Source organism: Calonectris borealis, chromosome 18 (assembly GCF_964195595.1).
Source record: "Calonectris borealis chromosome 18, bCalBor7.hap1.2, whole genome shotgun sequence".
In the NCBI taxonomy this organism is placed as follows: Eukaryota; Metazoa; Chordata; class Aves; order Procellariiformes; family Procellariidae; genus Calonectris; species Calonectris borealis.
Genome location: NC_134329.1, coordinates 15,842,544 through 15,860,134, shown reverse-complemented (window position 1 = coordinate 15,860,134; position 17,591 = coordinate 15,842,544). Strand labels below are relative to the sequence as shown.

The following is a 17,591-nucleotide window of genomic DNA, read 5'->3' as shown; positions in this document are numbered from 1 at the left end:
AAACTAAAATTATTTTACCTGTTCTCTGCAAGCTAGATGCTGCAAATATTTGTATTGGAATTTTATTGGAAAGATACTTTAGTGATGCTTTACAAAACAGCATGAGGAGCAAAGGTTCTTCTGTAGCAGGGCGGTTCATTTTTTCTTAAACCACAGAAGATTAAGGGCCAGAGATTATCACTTTTCTCCTTTTGCACCATCCAGGTGGTACACAAGTAATGTAGGTTATATAAAATAGTGCCCAGAATTGGGAGTTCTAGGAACTGGTTCATGTGCCTGCAATGCCTGATGCCGCGAGTGCAGCGATAGACCCTTGAGACCCCAGAGACAGCTTGCTTGGGATCTTACTACTCCTGTCTATTGTTAGCTGCTTGCATTTGTATTTGTGAAGAGGTACATACTCATACCTGAATGAGAGAGTTTTTAAAAGATTGTTTTTATCTTGAAAAGTAAGAGGGAAGAAGTTATGGGTGGAAAATAAAGGAGGAAGTGACTAGAAGAGAACTAATTAATCCTTGCTATCATATGCAGTTTTCACTACGTTTATGCTTTTACGAGTCTAGATTTGGCTGCAAGATATTCAAACAGTGCATGCAAAAAGAACCATGAATGAAGTTTATCGAATGGTGTATAGAAGAAAAGAAAATCTCTGTGCATTTTCTTTTTTACTAGGCCTGTCCCTGTTTTTAGTCTCTATAGAAATTTCTGCTGTGGCCTGTGCCTTAAAATGATATCCCTGTAATATTAGAGTATAAGTGAAAAGGATATTCTCCTGCCTTTATGTAATTTTAGAACTATTGAGTTTATTTCTGACCAGGAATCTTTTTTATTCTGCTTGGCTTTAGTTTTGTTTGTTGTTTTTGTTCCTAAGAGGAGAAAAATACTGTATCTTTAAATTAGGAGTAGCTGAATAATGAATCTTGGGCAGTGAAAAGGCTAATGTGCTGTGGAAGAGAAGGAGTTTAATCTAATTTAGTTGGAGGGTGTCTGTCTGTGGTGTTGTTTTCTGGACTGTGGGAATAGAGGAGGGAAGCTGCCCCAGTGAATGGTTCCTCCTGAGCCAGAATCAGTGGGGAGTCCCTTAGATGCCACTGATCCGAAGCCAGGCCATGAAAAGGGGATTAAAGAAATGTTCTGATTTGCAATTCACACTAATGCACCCCGTCGAACCTTTGGTAATATTTCAAACCACATTTCAAGGGAAGTGCCCTTAAAATAGCCAGCTAAATTGTATTAGAGCAATACTATACAACCCACTCATCCATTTATGATTTGTTTTTGTTTTTAATTCTTTTAACTGTTGGTGGTGGTGGCTTTCTAAGGTAATTAAAACTTTTGTGCATTGTGAATATTCACACTTGCATGGGAATATTTCTCAGTATGCCTGTCCTATTAGGCAGACATGTTTATTTAAATATTAGAGGAAAACCACTACAAAGATTCTGTAGCTAAGAAGAAATAAGCCCATTTTGTTTAAAAAGTAAACATTTTTCTGCATGCCATTTAATTTTACGAATATCTAGTGGAAATTCAGTAAGAAAGGCAGGCTTATAAAATTGCTAAAATAGTTATCAGCTTTCTTTTTTCGTGCATGATCTTTTTTTTTTTTACAGTTGCTGCCTTCTGTATGGCTAACATTTTTTAAAAATATGTATGTTAGAGTTTGTTACCAGAATGAAACATGTATCAGACGGAAGCAGTTAAAAAGTGTCTGAATGAATACAAATATAGACGAGGATAGGATTATTGAGTAGGACTAACATTAAACTGGTCTCTATTTTTTGTGTAATACACAGCTGGCCAAAAATATTAAACCTGAAAAACAGTTATAGCTACAGACTTCTTAAACATCAGACTGTCAATATCAGTTCATGTTCTGTCATAATACAGTATTGTTACTCATAAGTAATTTAGACTATTTTACTAAAAATCTTTAATGTATTAATTAACTCTTCAACTCCCCAAGCCTGCCATTTCATTTCTCTTTACGGCTGAAGTGTCAGAACATTTTATCTCAAACGGATTATTTGGGTTCTCTTTAATCCCATTTCGGAAAACCTTGCCTAGCACTGTAATTTCCATTGACTCTAACATGTATAGAATAGATGCAACTTTGATTTTCACCATTACCCATATCAAAGTATTTTATTACACTGTCACTGCAATAGATTACACAGCATTAAACTTTGCCATTGCAGGGATGAGGGGTGATGGTGTCTTTTTTCTTGTCTTGTTTATGGTTTGCTTTACCTACAAAATATTTAGTTATGGTTTGAATTATGACATGCCTTATTAAATATTCAGGTTTTTTAATCTTTTGCTTACGGGACAGAAGAAGAGATGGACTTTAAGATACAGATGATTCCTCTGCACATTTTTGGGAGGTGGGGAGATGGATAGCTAGAGGGAAAAATGCCTCTTTCCTGTGAGTTGGCACATTATTTGAAATCATGTTTAATTATAAAGTTTCATTAAAAATCTTTTGCTTAAAATTTTAGAAGCCTAATAAGATTTCCATTAATTTAAACATATCACTATTCCCACAACGGCCCAAATGCTTTCTTTTTCCTCTTTCATCCATGGTTAAATATGTAAATAAAATGTCTAAAGTCATTCTTCAAAGAAGACAAAAGAAAAAAGAGCTGAGGGAAAAGACAGCCATAAAATTCCTCCCAATTCTCCATAACATTTGCCAGAGGGGGGCCAACTCCTAGCCAGGGCCTAGCAGCAGGGGTGCCTGGCTGCTCCATAGAATCACACATCTCAAATCCCACACACAGGAGAAAAAAATAAAATAAAATATCTTTTCAGCTGGAGCCATCAAAAGGCTCTTTTCATTTATTAGTTACAGAGGTATCTTCCAGTTGCTGATTTCTCAGCGCTCTCATTTTTCTATAATAATGTTCTATTTGTTAGTTTCACTGACTCAAGCTCGTTGAATGGGAGATACCCCTAGATAATTCTTTAAAAATATAGAAAGTAAAATCAATGATCTAAAGCGGGATGAATTGGCTAAAATAATGGCTAGAAAAACAAGGCTGATTTAAATTGGCACATAAAAGATCAATTAAGAGAGACACAACTGCAAAGGTTGCGGGTTCCCCCCCTTTTTTTTCTCACTTTCATTTGTATTTCTTTTTACCTCTTAGGAGAAAAAGGTTGCTATCAGTGCTATAGAAGAAAATAGGCCATGTTTTATTTCATGTATTTTTTCTAGATTAATGTGAATGGTGATATAATATGCTTTTCAAAAATACGTGTTGAAAAAAAAAAATAAACACAAGCTCCCAAACAGTCAAGTTGAACAAAACAAATATTGAATATGTTCATCTTACACATTATTTAAATTCTACTTTTTATTATTATTTAAATTCTACTTTTTAAAGTAGAATTTACTTGTCCCTTGTGAAAGCTTTCCCCACACTTCCCTACTACCCCCAGCTGAGCTCTCTAGAAGAAGAATCAGGATGCATACAAATACTAAGAAAACAGGCTTAGATTAATGAAGAATGGAAATACCCAACACACACTCTCTCTCACACACATACATGCACAGAGACACACTAAAATAAATAAAGCTTTTTTTGCATATAATACTGGCTGCTTTTGTAACATTCCCTAAGGAATCTAAAAGTGCCCAAGGAAAGGTTGGTCCCTAAGACCAACACTTTATAAGTATAATCCCCTCGATCCACTGGAAAGCCACAAGAAGAAGGACTATTGTTTTAAAACGTTTTTGTGATGGCTTTTACTTCTAGGCAAAAACTAGCCACATCTTCAGGGTTTTCAAAGACAAACATTAGCCCTGGTTTGTTGTCCTTGCTTGGATCCATTTCACCCTTATCACAATTGAGGAAGCCAACAGTTTCCTTTCTAGAGCCTGGTGGGGTATTAACTCTGACCCTGCGGGATTTGGTAGTTTTCAGGAGAATCCGTGTTCATTTCGATAAGAAACAGGCACTAATGGAGAGGAGCCTGGTTTGTGTGGGTGAGCATGAATGAAGAGAAAGAGAGATTTTCCTTCTTCATTAATGTTTGTTAAAACTAAGCTCAAAGGAGGGGGAAAAAAAAGTAGAGCTAATCTTTTGACTTCTGATCACAGTGCTCCTTTTCAGTCTGTAAAATTGTGAATTATAGTTTGGCTTGGGATTTAACTTCCTCCTTCTAGCTCTGATAGACCAATAAGCAAAATAAATCTCAAAGCTTAACTTAAAAAGTAAACACAACTCACTTTAGAATGATCTCCGTCTCCAAAATCTGTAAGTATCTTTTCTATAGTGGATGGAAGTAACTTTCCCAAGGGTATGTTTCTAGTCCTCTTAGGTTTCTTATTTAAGGAAAAGAAAAAAGAAGAGAAAAAAAAAAAAAAAGCAAGCTACTTTTCGAGTGATGCCATACTGTGATTAAAAACATAATCAGGTACTTTTTCAGCAATCCTGCCTGTCCTGTTCATTTAGGAATTCGAGACAAAGCACAACATTTGAAAACAGCTGAGATTCCAGGCTGAAAGCAACCATATTTTATGACCCTGGCAGCGAAGAGTTTATAGCACTCGCCATAAAATGCATCCTCCTCCCCACATCCTCCCTGCTAAAGCATTGCCCCCCCTCCAATAAAGGCAGTCAAGGAGGCACCACCTTCAACCCTCTGATTAGAAGACACGAAGTCTGAAGCACTCGCTCTCCCTGGCTTCCTACCTGAGCGAGGGAGGTTAGGCTGACGCCTTCTAGAGAAAAGATCTTGTTAAACTTTCAAGGGAGGGCAACGGGAGGGAAAGGAGAAAGGAAGGAAAGACAGAAGGAGAGAGAAACAAATGGGGCTTTTTCTAATCTGTGCTGATCAAGGAAAACCTGTAGGGGTCCTTAAGGAGGTTTCAAGGCGTTCCGAGTGATTGGAAAGTAATCACCGTGTCAGCTTCACCTTTCTCATGCAAAGTGGATGTCGTATGCAAGGCGGATCCTGCACAGGTTTTTGTTGTTTTTTTGTTTTTTTTTTTTTATTTTATCCTTGGACTCAACCGCCCCCTAAAAACCCCAGCTGCTCCAGCCCCAGGAGTTCCTGCTAATGCGGGGGGAGCGGAGCAGGCACACAGACAACACACACACACGAGCCAGCCCTGCTCTGCAAAGCGCAGAAGAGCCGACCTATTGCAAACCCAGACCAGAGGGCGGCGAGGGGTGGGGGGGGATTTTTCAGGCCCCCCTCTTCAATGGCTTAGATATTTCCTCCTCCTCCTTCTTTATTCTACACTCGGATAAACCAATCCCCACCTCTCGGCAAGAAAGTACGGAGCTGTGACCCGTTCTAGGAAGAGGAAAATCCCTGGAGGAACCCGCCGCCCGGGACATGTGCAAGTTGAAGCAGTGACCGCTCGGATCTGCCCAGACCCAAACTATTCCGGCATCGCTCTGCCTGCGCTTCGAGGAAGCGGCAGCGGGGAGGAGGAAGGGTGGTGGGAAGACGGATCGCAAAAGTGGAAGCCCGGGGAAAAGAAAGTTGCCGGGCTCCCCGCAGTAAGTTCTGCGCATCTGTGGATTGGGGGTACTTCTTCTTTCCCTGGTTGTTTGCGGAGTTGCCGGCCCACCTCCCTGCAAGGCCGGCGGGGCCGATGCTGAGCGGCGCGGGGCGCTGAGCGGCGCGGGCGCTGCCCGCGGCCGCGGCCCGGGCTATGCTGACCTGCGTGCCGCCGTCTCCCGCCGCCGAGCTCCCTCGCGAAGGTCGGGGGCGATGCTGTCGCAGGCAGGAGCCGTGCGGCCGCTGAAGTGACTGCCGCCTCCCCCTCGCTCCCCGCCCCGCACGCCCCGGCGCCAGGCGCCCGCGGGAGGGAGCCGCGCTCCGGCCGCACGCGTGGCTGCCTGCGCCGCTGCGGCCGCCACAATGGGGCCAGCGACGAGGAACTTGATGCAGGCTCTCCTGGTGCTCTGCTGGCTGACCCGCTGCTGCACGGGGATAAGCTCCATAGACATTGACCGCCCCGGTGACGGGAGGTGCCAGCCGATAGAAATCCCCATGTGCAAGGATATCGGGTACAATATGACGAGGATGCCTAACCTGATGGGACATGAAAACCAAAGGGAAGCTGCCATTCAGCTGCACGAGTTTGCCCCCTTGGTGGAGTACGGTTGCCACAGCCATCTGAAATTTTTCCTTTGCTCCCTCTATGCCCCTATGTGCACGGAGCAGGTTTCTACACCAATCCCAGCCTGCAGGGTTATGTGCGAGCAGGCGAGGCTGAAATGCTCTCCTATTATGGAGCAGTTCAATTTTAAATGGCCAGACTCCTTAGACTGCAGTAAACTGCCCAACAAGAATGACCCCAATTACCTGTGCATGGAAGCCCCCAACAACGGATCGGATGAGCCACCCAGAGGATCCAGCATGCTGCCACCCATGTTCCGTCCACAGAGGCCCAGCAGTGGCCACGATCTGCAGCAGCATAAGGACAGCCTCAGCAGAACCTCCTGTGAAAATCCTGGCAAGTTCCACCACGTGGAAAAGAGTGCTTCCTGCGCGCCGCTCTGCACTCCGGGGGTTGATGTTTACTGGAGCAAGGATGACAAACAATTTGCTGTCATTTGGATTGCCATCTGGTCCATTCTGTGCTTCTTCTCCAGTGCTTTTACTGTACTCACTTTTCTGATAGATCCTCAGCGTTTCAAGTACCCCGAGAGGCCCATTATCTTCCTCTCCATGTGCTACTGTGTCTACTCAGTGGGGTACATTATTCGCCTCTTTTCAGGTGCTGAAAGTATTGCCTGTGATAGGGACAGCGGCCAACTCTATGTCATCCAGGAAGGACTGGAGAGCACTGGCTGCACCATTGTGTTCCTGGTTCTGTATTACTTTGGTATGGCAAGTTCCTTGTGGTGGGTAATCTTGACTTTAACTTGGTTTCTAGCAGCTGGAAAAAAATGGGGGCATGAAGCAATTGAAGCAAACAGTAGCTACTTTCATTTGGCAGCATGGGCCATTCCAGCTGTGAAGACCATAATGATCCTAGTTATGAGAAGGGTGGCTGGAGATGAGCTGACAGGGTTGTGCTATGTTGGAAGCATGGATGTGAATGCCTTGACGGGGTTTGTACTCATTCCTTTGGCTTGTTATCTAATCATTGGCACTTCTTTTATTCTTTCTGGTTTTGTGGCCCTTTTTCATATCAGAAGGGTGATGAAAACAGGTGGAGAAAATACTGACAAGTTGGAGAAACTTATGGTCAGGATTGGTGTCTTCTCAGTCTTGTATACAGTGCCTGCAACTTGTGTGATAGCTTGCTATTTTTATGAAAGACTTAATATGGATTATTGGAAAATTGTGGCAACTCAACAGAAATGCAAGATGAACAATCAGACTAAAAATTTAGACTGCATGATGAATAACTCTATTCCAGCAGTAGAAATTTTTATGGTCAAAATTTTTATGTTATTAGTTGTGGGCATTACTAGTGGTATGTGGATCTGGACTTCCAAGACTCTTCAGTCCTGGCAAAATGTTTGTAGTCGAAGATTAAAGAAGAGAAGTAGGAGAAAACCTGCAAGTGTTATTACAAGTAGCGGAATCTACAAAAAACCTCAACATCCACAGAAAACTCACCTTGCAAAATATGAATCGACATTACAACCACCCACTTGTGTGTGACCAGGTTTTAGAAAAGACTATATCTCACCTTACAGACTTAAAAATGTCCACAGTAGCAGTCAGAAATTAAAAAATGGTGCTTTTTTTTGTCAGAGAACAGTTTAATATCTCAAGGTAAAAAATGTATCACGCTGAATTCAGGACCTGGTGAAAAACTGAAGGTAAATGTACTTATGGAAAAGTTTTCAGTGAAAGAAATATTGTGAATTAAAACAGTCTCTTCTGTTACTAATTTGTAGTTAAGTACTTCATCCAGCCCTCAGATTTTTTTTTTTTTTTTTTTTTTTAAAAAACCCAACACTCTATTTAAGTTTTTCATGTAGCTGAGCTGGATTTCCTGCAAGTTTCTGAGTAATAAGGTATAGTCAAGTTTTATGGAGCAATTATTTTATTTTGAAAGTGCCCAAGTGAGCATTGTCTCTTTAGGGAAACTAAGGTCCCAAAGAGCCCTATCCTCAGTAAGTATGCTATCTGTGAAAGGAACTTCCGTGCTAACTTTAAAAAAAAAGAAAAAAAGAAAAAAAAAGAGAGAAATCCTTTACAACTCATCTCAGCCTAGTGGGTTTGGAGTGCCTAAAAATAGGTTCAATCTATAATGCTCACCAATATTCTTTCACTAAAAGAGAAACTTCCTGCACCAGACACAAACTTTGTGAATAAGAATAATGTGCAATACATTTTTTTTCTTACCATGACATGAAAAGAGAAACAAGTATTTTGCTGTACATAAAGACAACAAAAGAAATCTCTTAACAAAAGAACTAAGAGGTCTAGTCCTCAGAAACCCTTTAGTGTTACATTTTGTGGCTTTTTAATGGAAATCAAGCCAATGTTATACACGTTTGGACTGATTTGTGCAAAAAAAAAGGGGGGGGGGATCAATTCAAAGAGACCCAAAGGGCTTATTGACTCTTTCCATTGTTAAACAAATTCTCACTGAATAGATCAAGAAGCACTAGATTCTGCAAAGGGAAGCTTTGTATAGAGTGATGCTCTTTACTGTGCTGGGGGTGCACAGTTTTGTGCTGTATATATTTGTAATATACAATTATTTTTCATGCTCCACTATTTTATTAAAAATAAAATATGTTCTTTAGTTTGATAATTTTGTGTGTTCTAAACTTTCTCTGATGTGCTTTGTGGTTAATAAACTTGTTCTTTCAATTATTTGATAAAAGCACACTTTGAATGTAATAGTTGTTGTTATACTCGCCTGCAAGTATAAGCAGATAGAACAATAATTTACTCAAAAGAAATTGCAAGTTGGAGTTAAATAAGTGGATTTTGAAGTTGCATCTGTGAACCTCTGCAACTGAGAAAACTGAATGGGAAGAAGCTTTAGTGATGTAAAAAAGCTGCAGTGATGTAGAGTAATACCATGTTTACAAAGCACTGAGATTACAACAATGATCCTTGGTTAACACCCCTTTAAAATTTGCATAGGCTATGTTCAGCATGTTAAAGATAGCTGGCCCACTTCAGCACAGTTTGAATACAATTCAGTCGCTTCAGGGATTTTTCTTCCTTTCTAACACTGCTGAAAGTATCTATTATTTGGGAAGAGACCTCGGGAAGATCAGGAGAAAGAAGAGGGGAAATATAAATACAGAATTTGAATACTGCTTTAGGAAAGCTATCTGGTAAAGTTAAAATTGTAAATACTTTTTTAGAAGTTTTTAGTGGAGCATGATTTTGTATGAACCTGAAGTTTTCCATGCAGTTAACTAACAGGCTGTGTGCAATAGTAACATAACCTGGTGCAATAGTAACATAACCTCACTTTCTCACACAGGCTGTTCTAGAAAACCCTTTATCAGGTATCTCATCATAGAAAGAAGAGAGGTCTTAATGGACTTCGGTAGAGTGAGGATCCCTGTGACAGTCATCTTGTGGCTAGGAACTTTATAGCAAAAGGATCTTTTTTAGTGGCCTGGTTTTTCAATTTATCTGTGCAGTACTACAGGTGAATTTTTGTCTTCGTGTAGTCTTTTAAAATGTTTCTAGCAATGACTAGGAACTGGAATGACAAAAATGATATTGCAGGTATTATTAATAATCTTCATGACTAAAATGCACATATGCAAAGCAGCTTTCAGTACACAATTTATCTTTTGGGGAAGAGGAAATATATTTTTCCTCCTTTGTGCCTATGTGCCACTGTTTGATACACAGCTTTTAGACGCCCTGGAAGTTAATTCTGCTGGAGCCAAAGTAGGACTTTGCACTAAACAAATCCACTTCTGAAACTACTGAATAAATGTCTTTGCATCTGTATATGTTCTAGTTAAGATCAATTACATTAGATCCCAAGAAATACAAAGTTTTTAAATACTCTGTGTATGACAAATTGCCACAGGAATCCTTCAAATGTGTGTTTTGTTATTATGCGTGTCACCTTGCGAGTAACGTATCTGCTTCACTCAAATTTCATCTCTGACGTGAAGGTTAGTGCTGGTTTTACTAGACACAGATTTGCTTAGAGAATGGTTTCAGGCTTCACTCTAAAATACATTAGCCACTCAAATAAACATCTCACTATTTTTGTAGACTATAGAAAATTACTTGCTTTCATTGTTAATCGTGTATTTTACAGCCTGCTACTAGGATTCCGGAAGAGAAAAAAAATGAAGATAGATGTTCAGCAGTGGCTGAATTCCTGCTGCCATTCTGAGTTTAATCAGTTGTCAGCTTAGGCTGTTCCTTGTCACCAGAGCAGAACTGCAAGTTCTTCTATGAAAATGCCAAATTTGAATGCTTGGCTAGATGCATCATGTTACAGATAGATTCTTGCTAAACTGTAAACTAAGAATTTAGATTTTATTTCAGCTTTGCAGTTATTCAGGATTTTTTTTATTTTTTAATTTTTTTTTACTGGTAAACAAACTAGATTCTTCAAGTATATAATAAGGCTGATTTCATTGCATCAGGACTAATGTACTGTAAATGCAGCAAAGTATAAAAATTGTCTTTAAGGACATCTTAAAAATTAATTAATTCAGAAATTGTACTTCTTACTGTCCCATAACTCCTAACAATCTTAACAGTTTAATATTGAAGTTGAGTTGCTACTTAAGGAATTGGAAGCTTACAACTGTTAAGGGAAAGTGATATACTTATTTTCACAACATTTCAGTGATTTAATATAACATTATGAATAATTTAACAGAGGATTTTATTCTTGTCTAAGAAGTCTGCACATTATTATTATTATTATACCAAAAAGTATTTAAGAAAAATCACAAAAATATTCTACATTAAACTTCTTTTCTTTTCACAGTAATTTTATATTTTAGTAAAATCATGTTCGTATTTTTATGTGTTGAATTTTATAGGATTTTTCTCTAGGTACTGTCAAGACCTATTGGGTATTTGCTTATCAGTAGGTTTTTAAGAAAAGTATCTATATGTGGATATGGTAACAATGCAGTCACTCCATAGCAAACTTGTTGAGGAAGGAATGCAAGTCCAGAATGTCCTTCTGGAAAGGATATTTTATCACAGTCCAGTGGCATTTATCAGATAAAAATATCTCCAAAAAATTCATTCTGTTAGTGTATACATACACTGTAAATCAGGAATCAGATGTTTGCCAGGCTTGTGTACAAGTGCTCTGTTCACTCGCATCGGAGCTGTAGATTATCCATGAGAGTATCCATATCTCAAACTGCGTAAGTTGTGACGATGCAGATTATGTCTCAACATTCAGGTAGAGATTCGTATTTTAGGGCCAGGTAGAAGAAAGGCAGAAAGTTTCTTTTTTTTGGCAAGGGTAGCTTGGTAGAGTACGTCTGTTTACGAAAGAGAGATTAATGAGGTAAGAGTATGAGATCAGCAGGGAAAAATGGGATTCAGAAAAAAAACCGACAAAATTCTATTTACAATAATACTGGTCTTGTTTCTTAGTGAGATGCGCCAATGCTTATTATAAATAGAAATAAAATTAAACTCAGTAGTTTCAAGGTTTAGTTTTAGATATGACGTACCTTTGAACAGTACAGTGCAAGCACCATGGTTAAAAGGATGTGAGGAGCTCAGTCAAGGAATGTTCAGATCTCTTATCAGATTTTTCCCAAAGTAGCATTTCATATGTATGTTATTATGAAGCCATTATTCACATATGGCTGTCATCCCATGGCTTCAGACGATATGAAAAGCCCAGTAACAACAATGTCTGTAACATACACCCTTCTTATTCTAACACTTAAAATCCATGGCTTCAAGGGGATAGTTCTGTAATGATGGGATATTATGTGCTCAGGTGGTCTTTTGATGACAGGTGGTCTCCAACAACAGATGGCCTCAAAGGAGGAACTTCAGTGTATTTTAGTTTAAAACATTTACACATTTCTTTAAAAAAATTTGAAATGTTATCCTTGTGTAATGTTCTTAAGTATTTTAGATAGAGTAGCCAAGTTATTAACACTGACAGATGATAAATCAGGGCATCCTTTAAAAGGTGGGTGATGGTGATTATGTGGTCTTGGAGCTTGCTTTGATCAGAAGTGACAGGCCTGTAAGGTCTGTGCCACTCAATCCCCCCTGAAGGGAGATCAGCACCTGTTTGCACTTTGAGGCTCCTCTACCTCCCACTGCCTTCCAGCACTATTTCATCTTTTTTAACACACTTGATGTTGATTGGCTTTAAGCAAAGTCATTATTCATTTACAAAACACTCCTTGATGGAGCTTACTCAAAACTGTATTTCAGTAGCAGTGTTTGTGCTGTTACAGTTAAGGTTGTATCAACATTCCCATTACAAAAGCTTTATTTTCAATGAGCTACAAGTTAAAATCAGCCTGGGTGCCAATATTAACCTGGTTTCATTTTTCTGTCCAAACAGTAGTATGTATTGCCATGAATCTGTTCAGCTTGAGCTTTCTGTATCTTTACATCTTTATCCAGAAAAGACATATGATCAGGTTTGTGATACAAACAGGTCCTGGTTTGGTAGATCAGATTTTAGCTTAATAAATACTGTTCCAAAAAGCTTTTTCTTGCTTGTGAAATGTAATGGATATTTCTAGAAAATAGCACAAAACAAGGCTTTGACTTCAGGAAGGGCCACATGACAAATCACAGAAATGAGTCTCCACTGATTATTTAATATTGTATATGCAGGACCTTGGTATGGACTTGCCAATCTATATGCAAATACACACTGCAGTCAGCGGTATCTCTTTAGTTAAGTCCAGTGTGTCTGAGAACAGATGTGATTCTGGTTTGGGAGCTCAATTCTGCTTTTCCTGTAGTAGCAAAGTTAAAGCTTTGGGGAGTTGTACATCAAAGGCAGGACTGAGTGATCATTGTGTATATTTGTAAGGCATTGTTTAAAAAGGAATTCCTTCAATTTGTTGTCACTAGTTTCTTCCTTCTATTCTTCAAGATCTCCTCATAGATCTGTTCCACTGAAATCAATGGGTGTCCAACTAATTTCAGTGTATGCTTTGAATCAGACTTCCTATCTCAGGGAAAGCATGTGCTACAGGAAAAGTAATTATTTTTTACTTTTTTTTTCCCCACATCAGAGCATTTTTTTGGAAGTCCTGATATGACAAATTCATGATATGGAAAAAAAAAATCAGTGAGTGAAATTATTTTCAAAATGTGCTACTATGTTAGAATGGACAAAGTATAGTATGTTGCAAAACCAAGTGTCATTTCAAAATGAAATTCAGAAATATTGGATGTTGATAATGTTGGAATGGAGTGGAAATTCTTTTTTTTTTTTTTTTTTTTTAGTTTATTTAGGCTTTTTGAGAACACTGCACTTATATTTATCACAAAATGCTCAATATTAATAAATGTGTATTTCCTGCTGGCAAGATAGCCCATCAAAAATTCTTCAGTCGATTTACATCTTTGTTCATGAGTCTACCTTTTCCAAGGGCCTTAGACCTATAGTATCCATGGGAGCTAATGATGTACAGCAACATTTTGAGTTGAGCCCACAATGTGCTCCTTCTTTCCTTTCTTCACTGATCAGCACTTCTGTTCCCCTTCCCCTCTCTTCCACTGCTGGTCAGTCTTTCATCATCTGCATGTGACTTGCTTTTCTTACCCTCCTCTCAAGTGATCCCATCCTTTTAGTCTCTAATCTGCCCACACACAGCTTTTCTGGCCAGTAGCTATGACTGCTTTGAGCTTTTTTGTTCAACATAAACGAAAAGATATTTCAAAAACTTGTGTTTTATCTTTCTTTTTGGATAAGGACTGTGGTAAGAAACAGAGGTTCAAAGTTCTGAGCTACCAAAGGTGCTGATGAACACAGGAGACTGTTAAGAAAAGACTGCCAGTTCTGAGCAGGTGCCTTAAACTTGAAAACATTCTTTTGTTGAAGACAAACATTGTTTGATTCTCTCTTGTATATTTGTTATTTTATATTTCCTTTATCTGAGACTAATATCTATCTGTGTGAAATAGTAAACAGGAAAGGGAGAAAGAACATTTGATCAATTGATAAAACAGGAAAAAAAAACCCCACCTTGCACTCAAAAGCTTTTAGCCTGAGGAGAGGTTTGTATGTCTCAAAACTTGCAAGTTTTTCCCAGTTATACCCAGCTGGTCTAATAGAAACATTATATCTGCCTTCAGCTATCTTTCTTATATTCTTAGTTTCTCACAGCTATAGCACTTACAACTACATTACAAATAGCAATGATGAGGCTGATTTTGACCTTCATGGTTCTTTAACTTTAAACAAACTTCAAAGCTGGACTATGATCACTACAATAATTTGATAACATTAGAAGTCATGGTATTGAAATCTGGACCTTTTGATATTCTTTAAGTTATACCATTTTTCTTCTTTTTAAGAGTTTAGTGAATCTCGTCAAAATATTTTTATTTCATATTGTCAGCATTTTGTCTTGTAAATTGATTTTTAAAGAAAGGACAGATTTCTACTGAGGTTTTAGGCTTTTTAATTAATGTAGGTATTGGGGTTTTTTTGAATTCTGTCATCTTTTTTCTTTTTTAAATTACATAAAAGAACCTTTTTTGTTCTTTAGGGTACTGATTTTAGTAATGAGATATGACAGTTTCCCTAGACTTCACATCCTTTTGCATAAATCTTAATGCAGCCTTTTAGTTTCTTCAATAAGCCTTTCGTGTTTGACATAAGACATGTTGATAACATTTTCATAAGTTATTCACTGACAATTAGTAGAGAATAAAAACTAAGCTACATGTCTACATATGATTTTTATGCTAACTTAACTTGATCAATTTGAAACCAGATTAAAAAAACTATTTAATTAAGTTGATGCAATTCCCAGTGTAGGCATGGTGATAAGTATAAAGGTAATTTTAAGGACAGCGCACTGGACCAAGTAGGGTAAATCTGAATCGTGGGGTTTGGAAGATCAAGTCTCACTTTAGATAGTTTTGAGCTTGCAAAACGTTTAAGGTGTTTTTAGTAATCTCCCTCTTAGAAATTTTGGCAATTGAATTGAAGCATAATGTGAGGACCATAAGCATAATGCAATAGTACCATTCTACGGTATCTTTATGACAATTTAAGGTAATAGGTACAGCCCCTTTATGCAACAGCACTACTGCCGAGTTTGGATTTTTATTCACAAACACAGCTCCCAAATTATCTAAGCGTATGCCTTCTTTATGATAACAGTAAAGTTAATTTGCACAAGAGTGGCTGCTACAAACACTGTCATGGCTAAGAAGGGACAGACAAAAACCTTCTCCTACAACTTAAAGTCAGCTCAAGCCAGTGTTTTTTGGGGACTATCTGAAACGTAGCTTGCCCTTTCCTCTGTGCTCTTTTATATCTGTACATCTCAGCTCTTCTGAATTCCAGGTGGCATGGGACAGAGCAGTAGATATATTTTGTAAGTTCTAGGCCAATCATAACCAAAGAATCATCCAGAAAATTTAATTAGCAAGGGTGAGCCTGTGTTTCAGCTGACTTTCAGCTTAGCTAGCCTGGAGCAGTACTGAAGTGCTTGAAATCTTCACTGAAACACATATCCAAAACTTTTGAATGTGCTGACTGCTACTTATAACACCATCCATAGATAGTGCAAACTATATTGCCACACAATATTTGGGAAGTGTCTTACAAAGACGTAGTTGCAGTCCTGGGCAGTATTTTTTGCTTTGTTTCAGTCTTGCAGCTGAGGTAGGAACAAATTTTATGTTTCTTTTCACACTCTGTAATAGCTCTTCAAGAACCTCCTTTGTATACCTAAGAAGGAGAATTGTGTGAAAGAGACTTCTGAATCTTGAATGCTGTAGGGTTGTCTTTGATAGCAAATTTCACAATAAAGTAAACACTGACTGAGTGTATCTATATGGAGTGAGTTAAAACTTTGCAAATTGTGAATTTCTCCAAAAAAGAAAGGAGAAAGAAAATTGAGCATAGGTAGTAAGTAGGCTAAAGATACTGAGAATGGAACCATGGGAGAGGAGGAAGGAAGGCACAAACTGCCTCAGGGGAGTTGTCATTATGTAAGTCCTAAAGCTAGAGATACACAAACTCAACTGCTTGGTTTTTGCGCGTTAATATAATCTGGTTCCCAGGAGCTTTGGTTTCCATTGTACTGCTCTGAACCACTACCCTCCTCACAGATACAGAAATGACATTCACGGATTTTGATTCCATGATTCCCTGTACAAGTATATTGTGTACAAGTGTAGCACTCTTTACAGTGGAATCTGATTATCTAATTTTATGCACAGTATTTTACACAATTAGAAGGGAAAGTATTACAGTGTTACATATTTTGATGAACTGAAGTTGCCTATATATGGTTTTTTGAAATAAATTACAATGCAGTGACAAGAGAAGGTTTGAAGAATAATCAAATTCAGAACTCCAGCCATTACTGGTTTTGTTAATTAATTTATCTGGGGCAACAGGTTCTCCTGCATGTTGCTTTGAAATTTGCACCCTTAGAGCCCACATAGTTTGGACTGTGAAGGAGTGTATTATGCAGCTCTTTGATCAGTTTTGAAAATTACTCAAAGCCCTTCATTTGCAGGATATGATAAAACCAAAATTTTAAAGGCAGAAAAAGATATGTTCTTTACTCCTTTTTTTAACATCCAAATTTGGCTTCAGATGGACTGTTGATGGTTAGTGACCTCTGAAGAAGGTACTTAATGAACCAGATTCTGCTTTTATTAAGTAGTACAGGAAACACCAATGAGATTGGGGGATTGCCACATTTAAAGAATAAAGTGGAGATCAACCTAAGAATGACTGGACTGGGTCCAAGTGTTTGTTTATTTCAGCCCTTGATAATCAGAAGCCGCCCTCTTCTGTGTATGCACATATTAGAAATATGATGAAATGGAACAATTGTGAGTTTATTTTCCCTTCCTCAGACTGCCATCATCCACAGGGTTTCAGGCATGACAGAAATAACACCAAAGCAGAATCACAGCCAGAGTGAGTACTTGGTGGATCATATACTCTCTGATAAAAAAGCAGATTCAATTTATCTATAAATGTTATGTGTTTCCTAGAAAAACAAAATTCTGAAAGCAATAATTGAGAAGTTATTTTGAGAATTCAAGCTTCTATTTCCATTGTACAAATTCTGCACTCAGATCTCTGCCTGAGGAAACTTCCATGTGTCTCTGGAGCCCAGAAGGCAAACTAATGGTTTTCTTTTGAACTTGGGAGTCATAAGGCTCAAAAAAGAGCTGAAAATGTCATAGTGACCTTTTTGTGAAACTTGTTGAAATGTTGTGACATGGGTTTGCAGCTTTCATCTCTGCACTGCAACCTTGAGATTGAAGATCTCCATTGTGCAACGTAGACATGCCCAGACTCACCTTAACGCCAGTCAGGAACACAGCTCACGTCCTGTGATTTCCGATCCTATGGTGAATCCTATAGTACCTAATCCACAGTCTATGTCCATGGAAGAATTCCTGTTTCCAGATTGAAAAGAACCAGAACTTTTTTTTTCCCGTTTATCACTCACAGTAGCAGT

The 17,591-nt window shown here is 38.4% G+C and overlaps 1 protein-coding gene across 1 annotated transcript; it reads left to right on the top strand.

The window, feature by feature from the left end:
* Positions 1-3,184: 3,184 nt before the first annotated feature.
* On the top strand, positions 3,185-7,918 carry FZD10 (frizzled class receptor 10). The gene has a single exon (XM_075167112.1). It carries the CDS (start codon positions 5,878-5,880, stop codon positions 7,633-7,635), a length of 1,758 nt encoding a protein of 585 aa, XP_075023213.1. The 5' UTR covers positions 3,185-5,877; the 3' UTR covers positions 7,636-7,918.
* Positions 7,919-17,591: the final 9,673 nt, after the last annotated feature.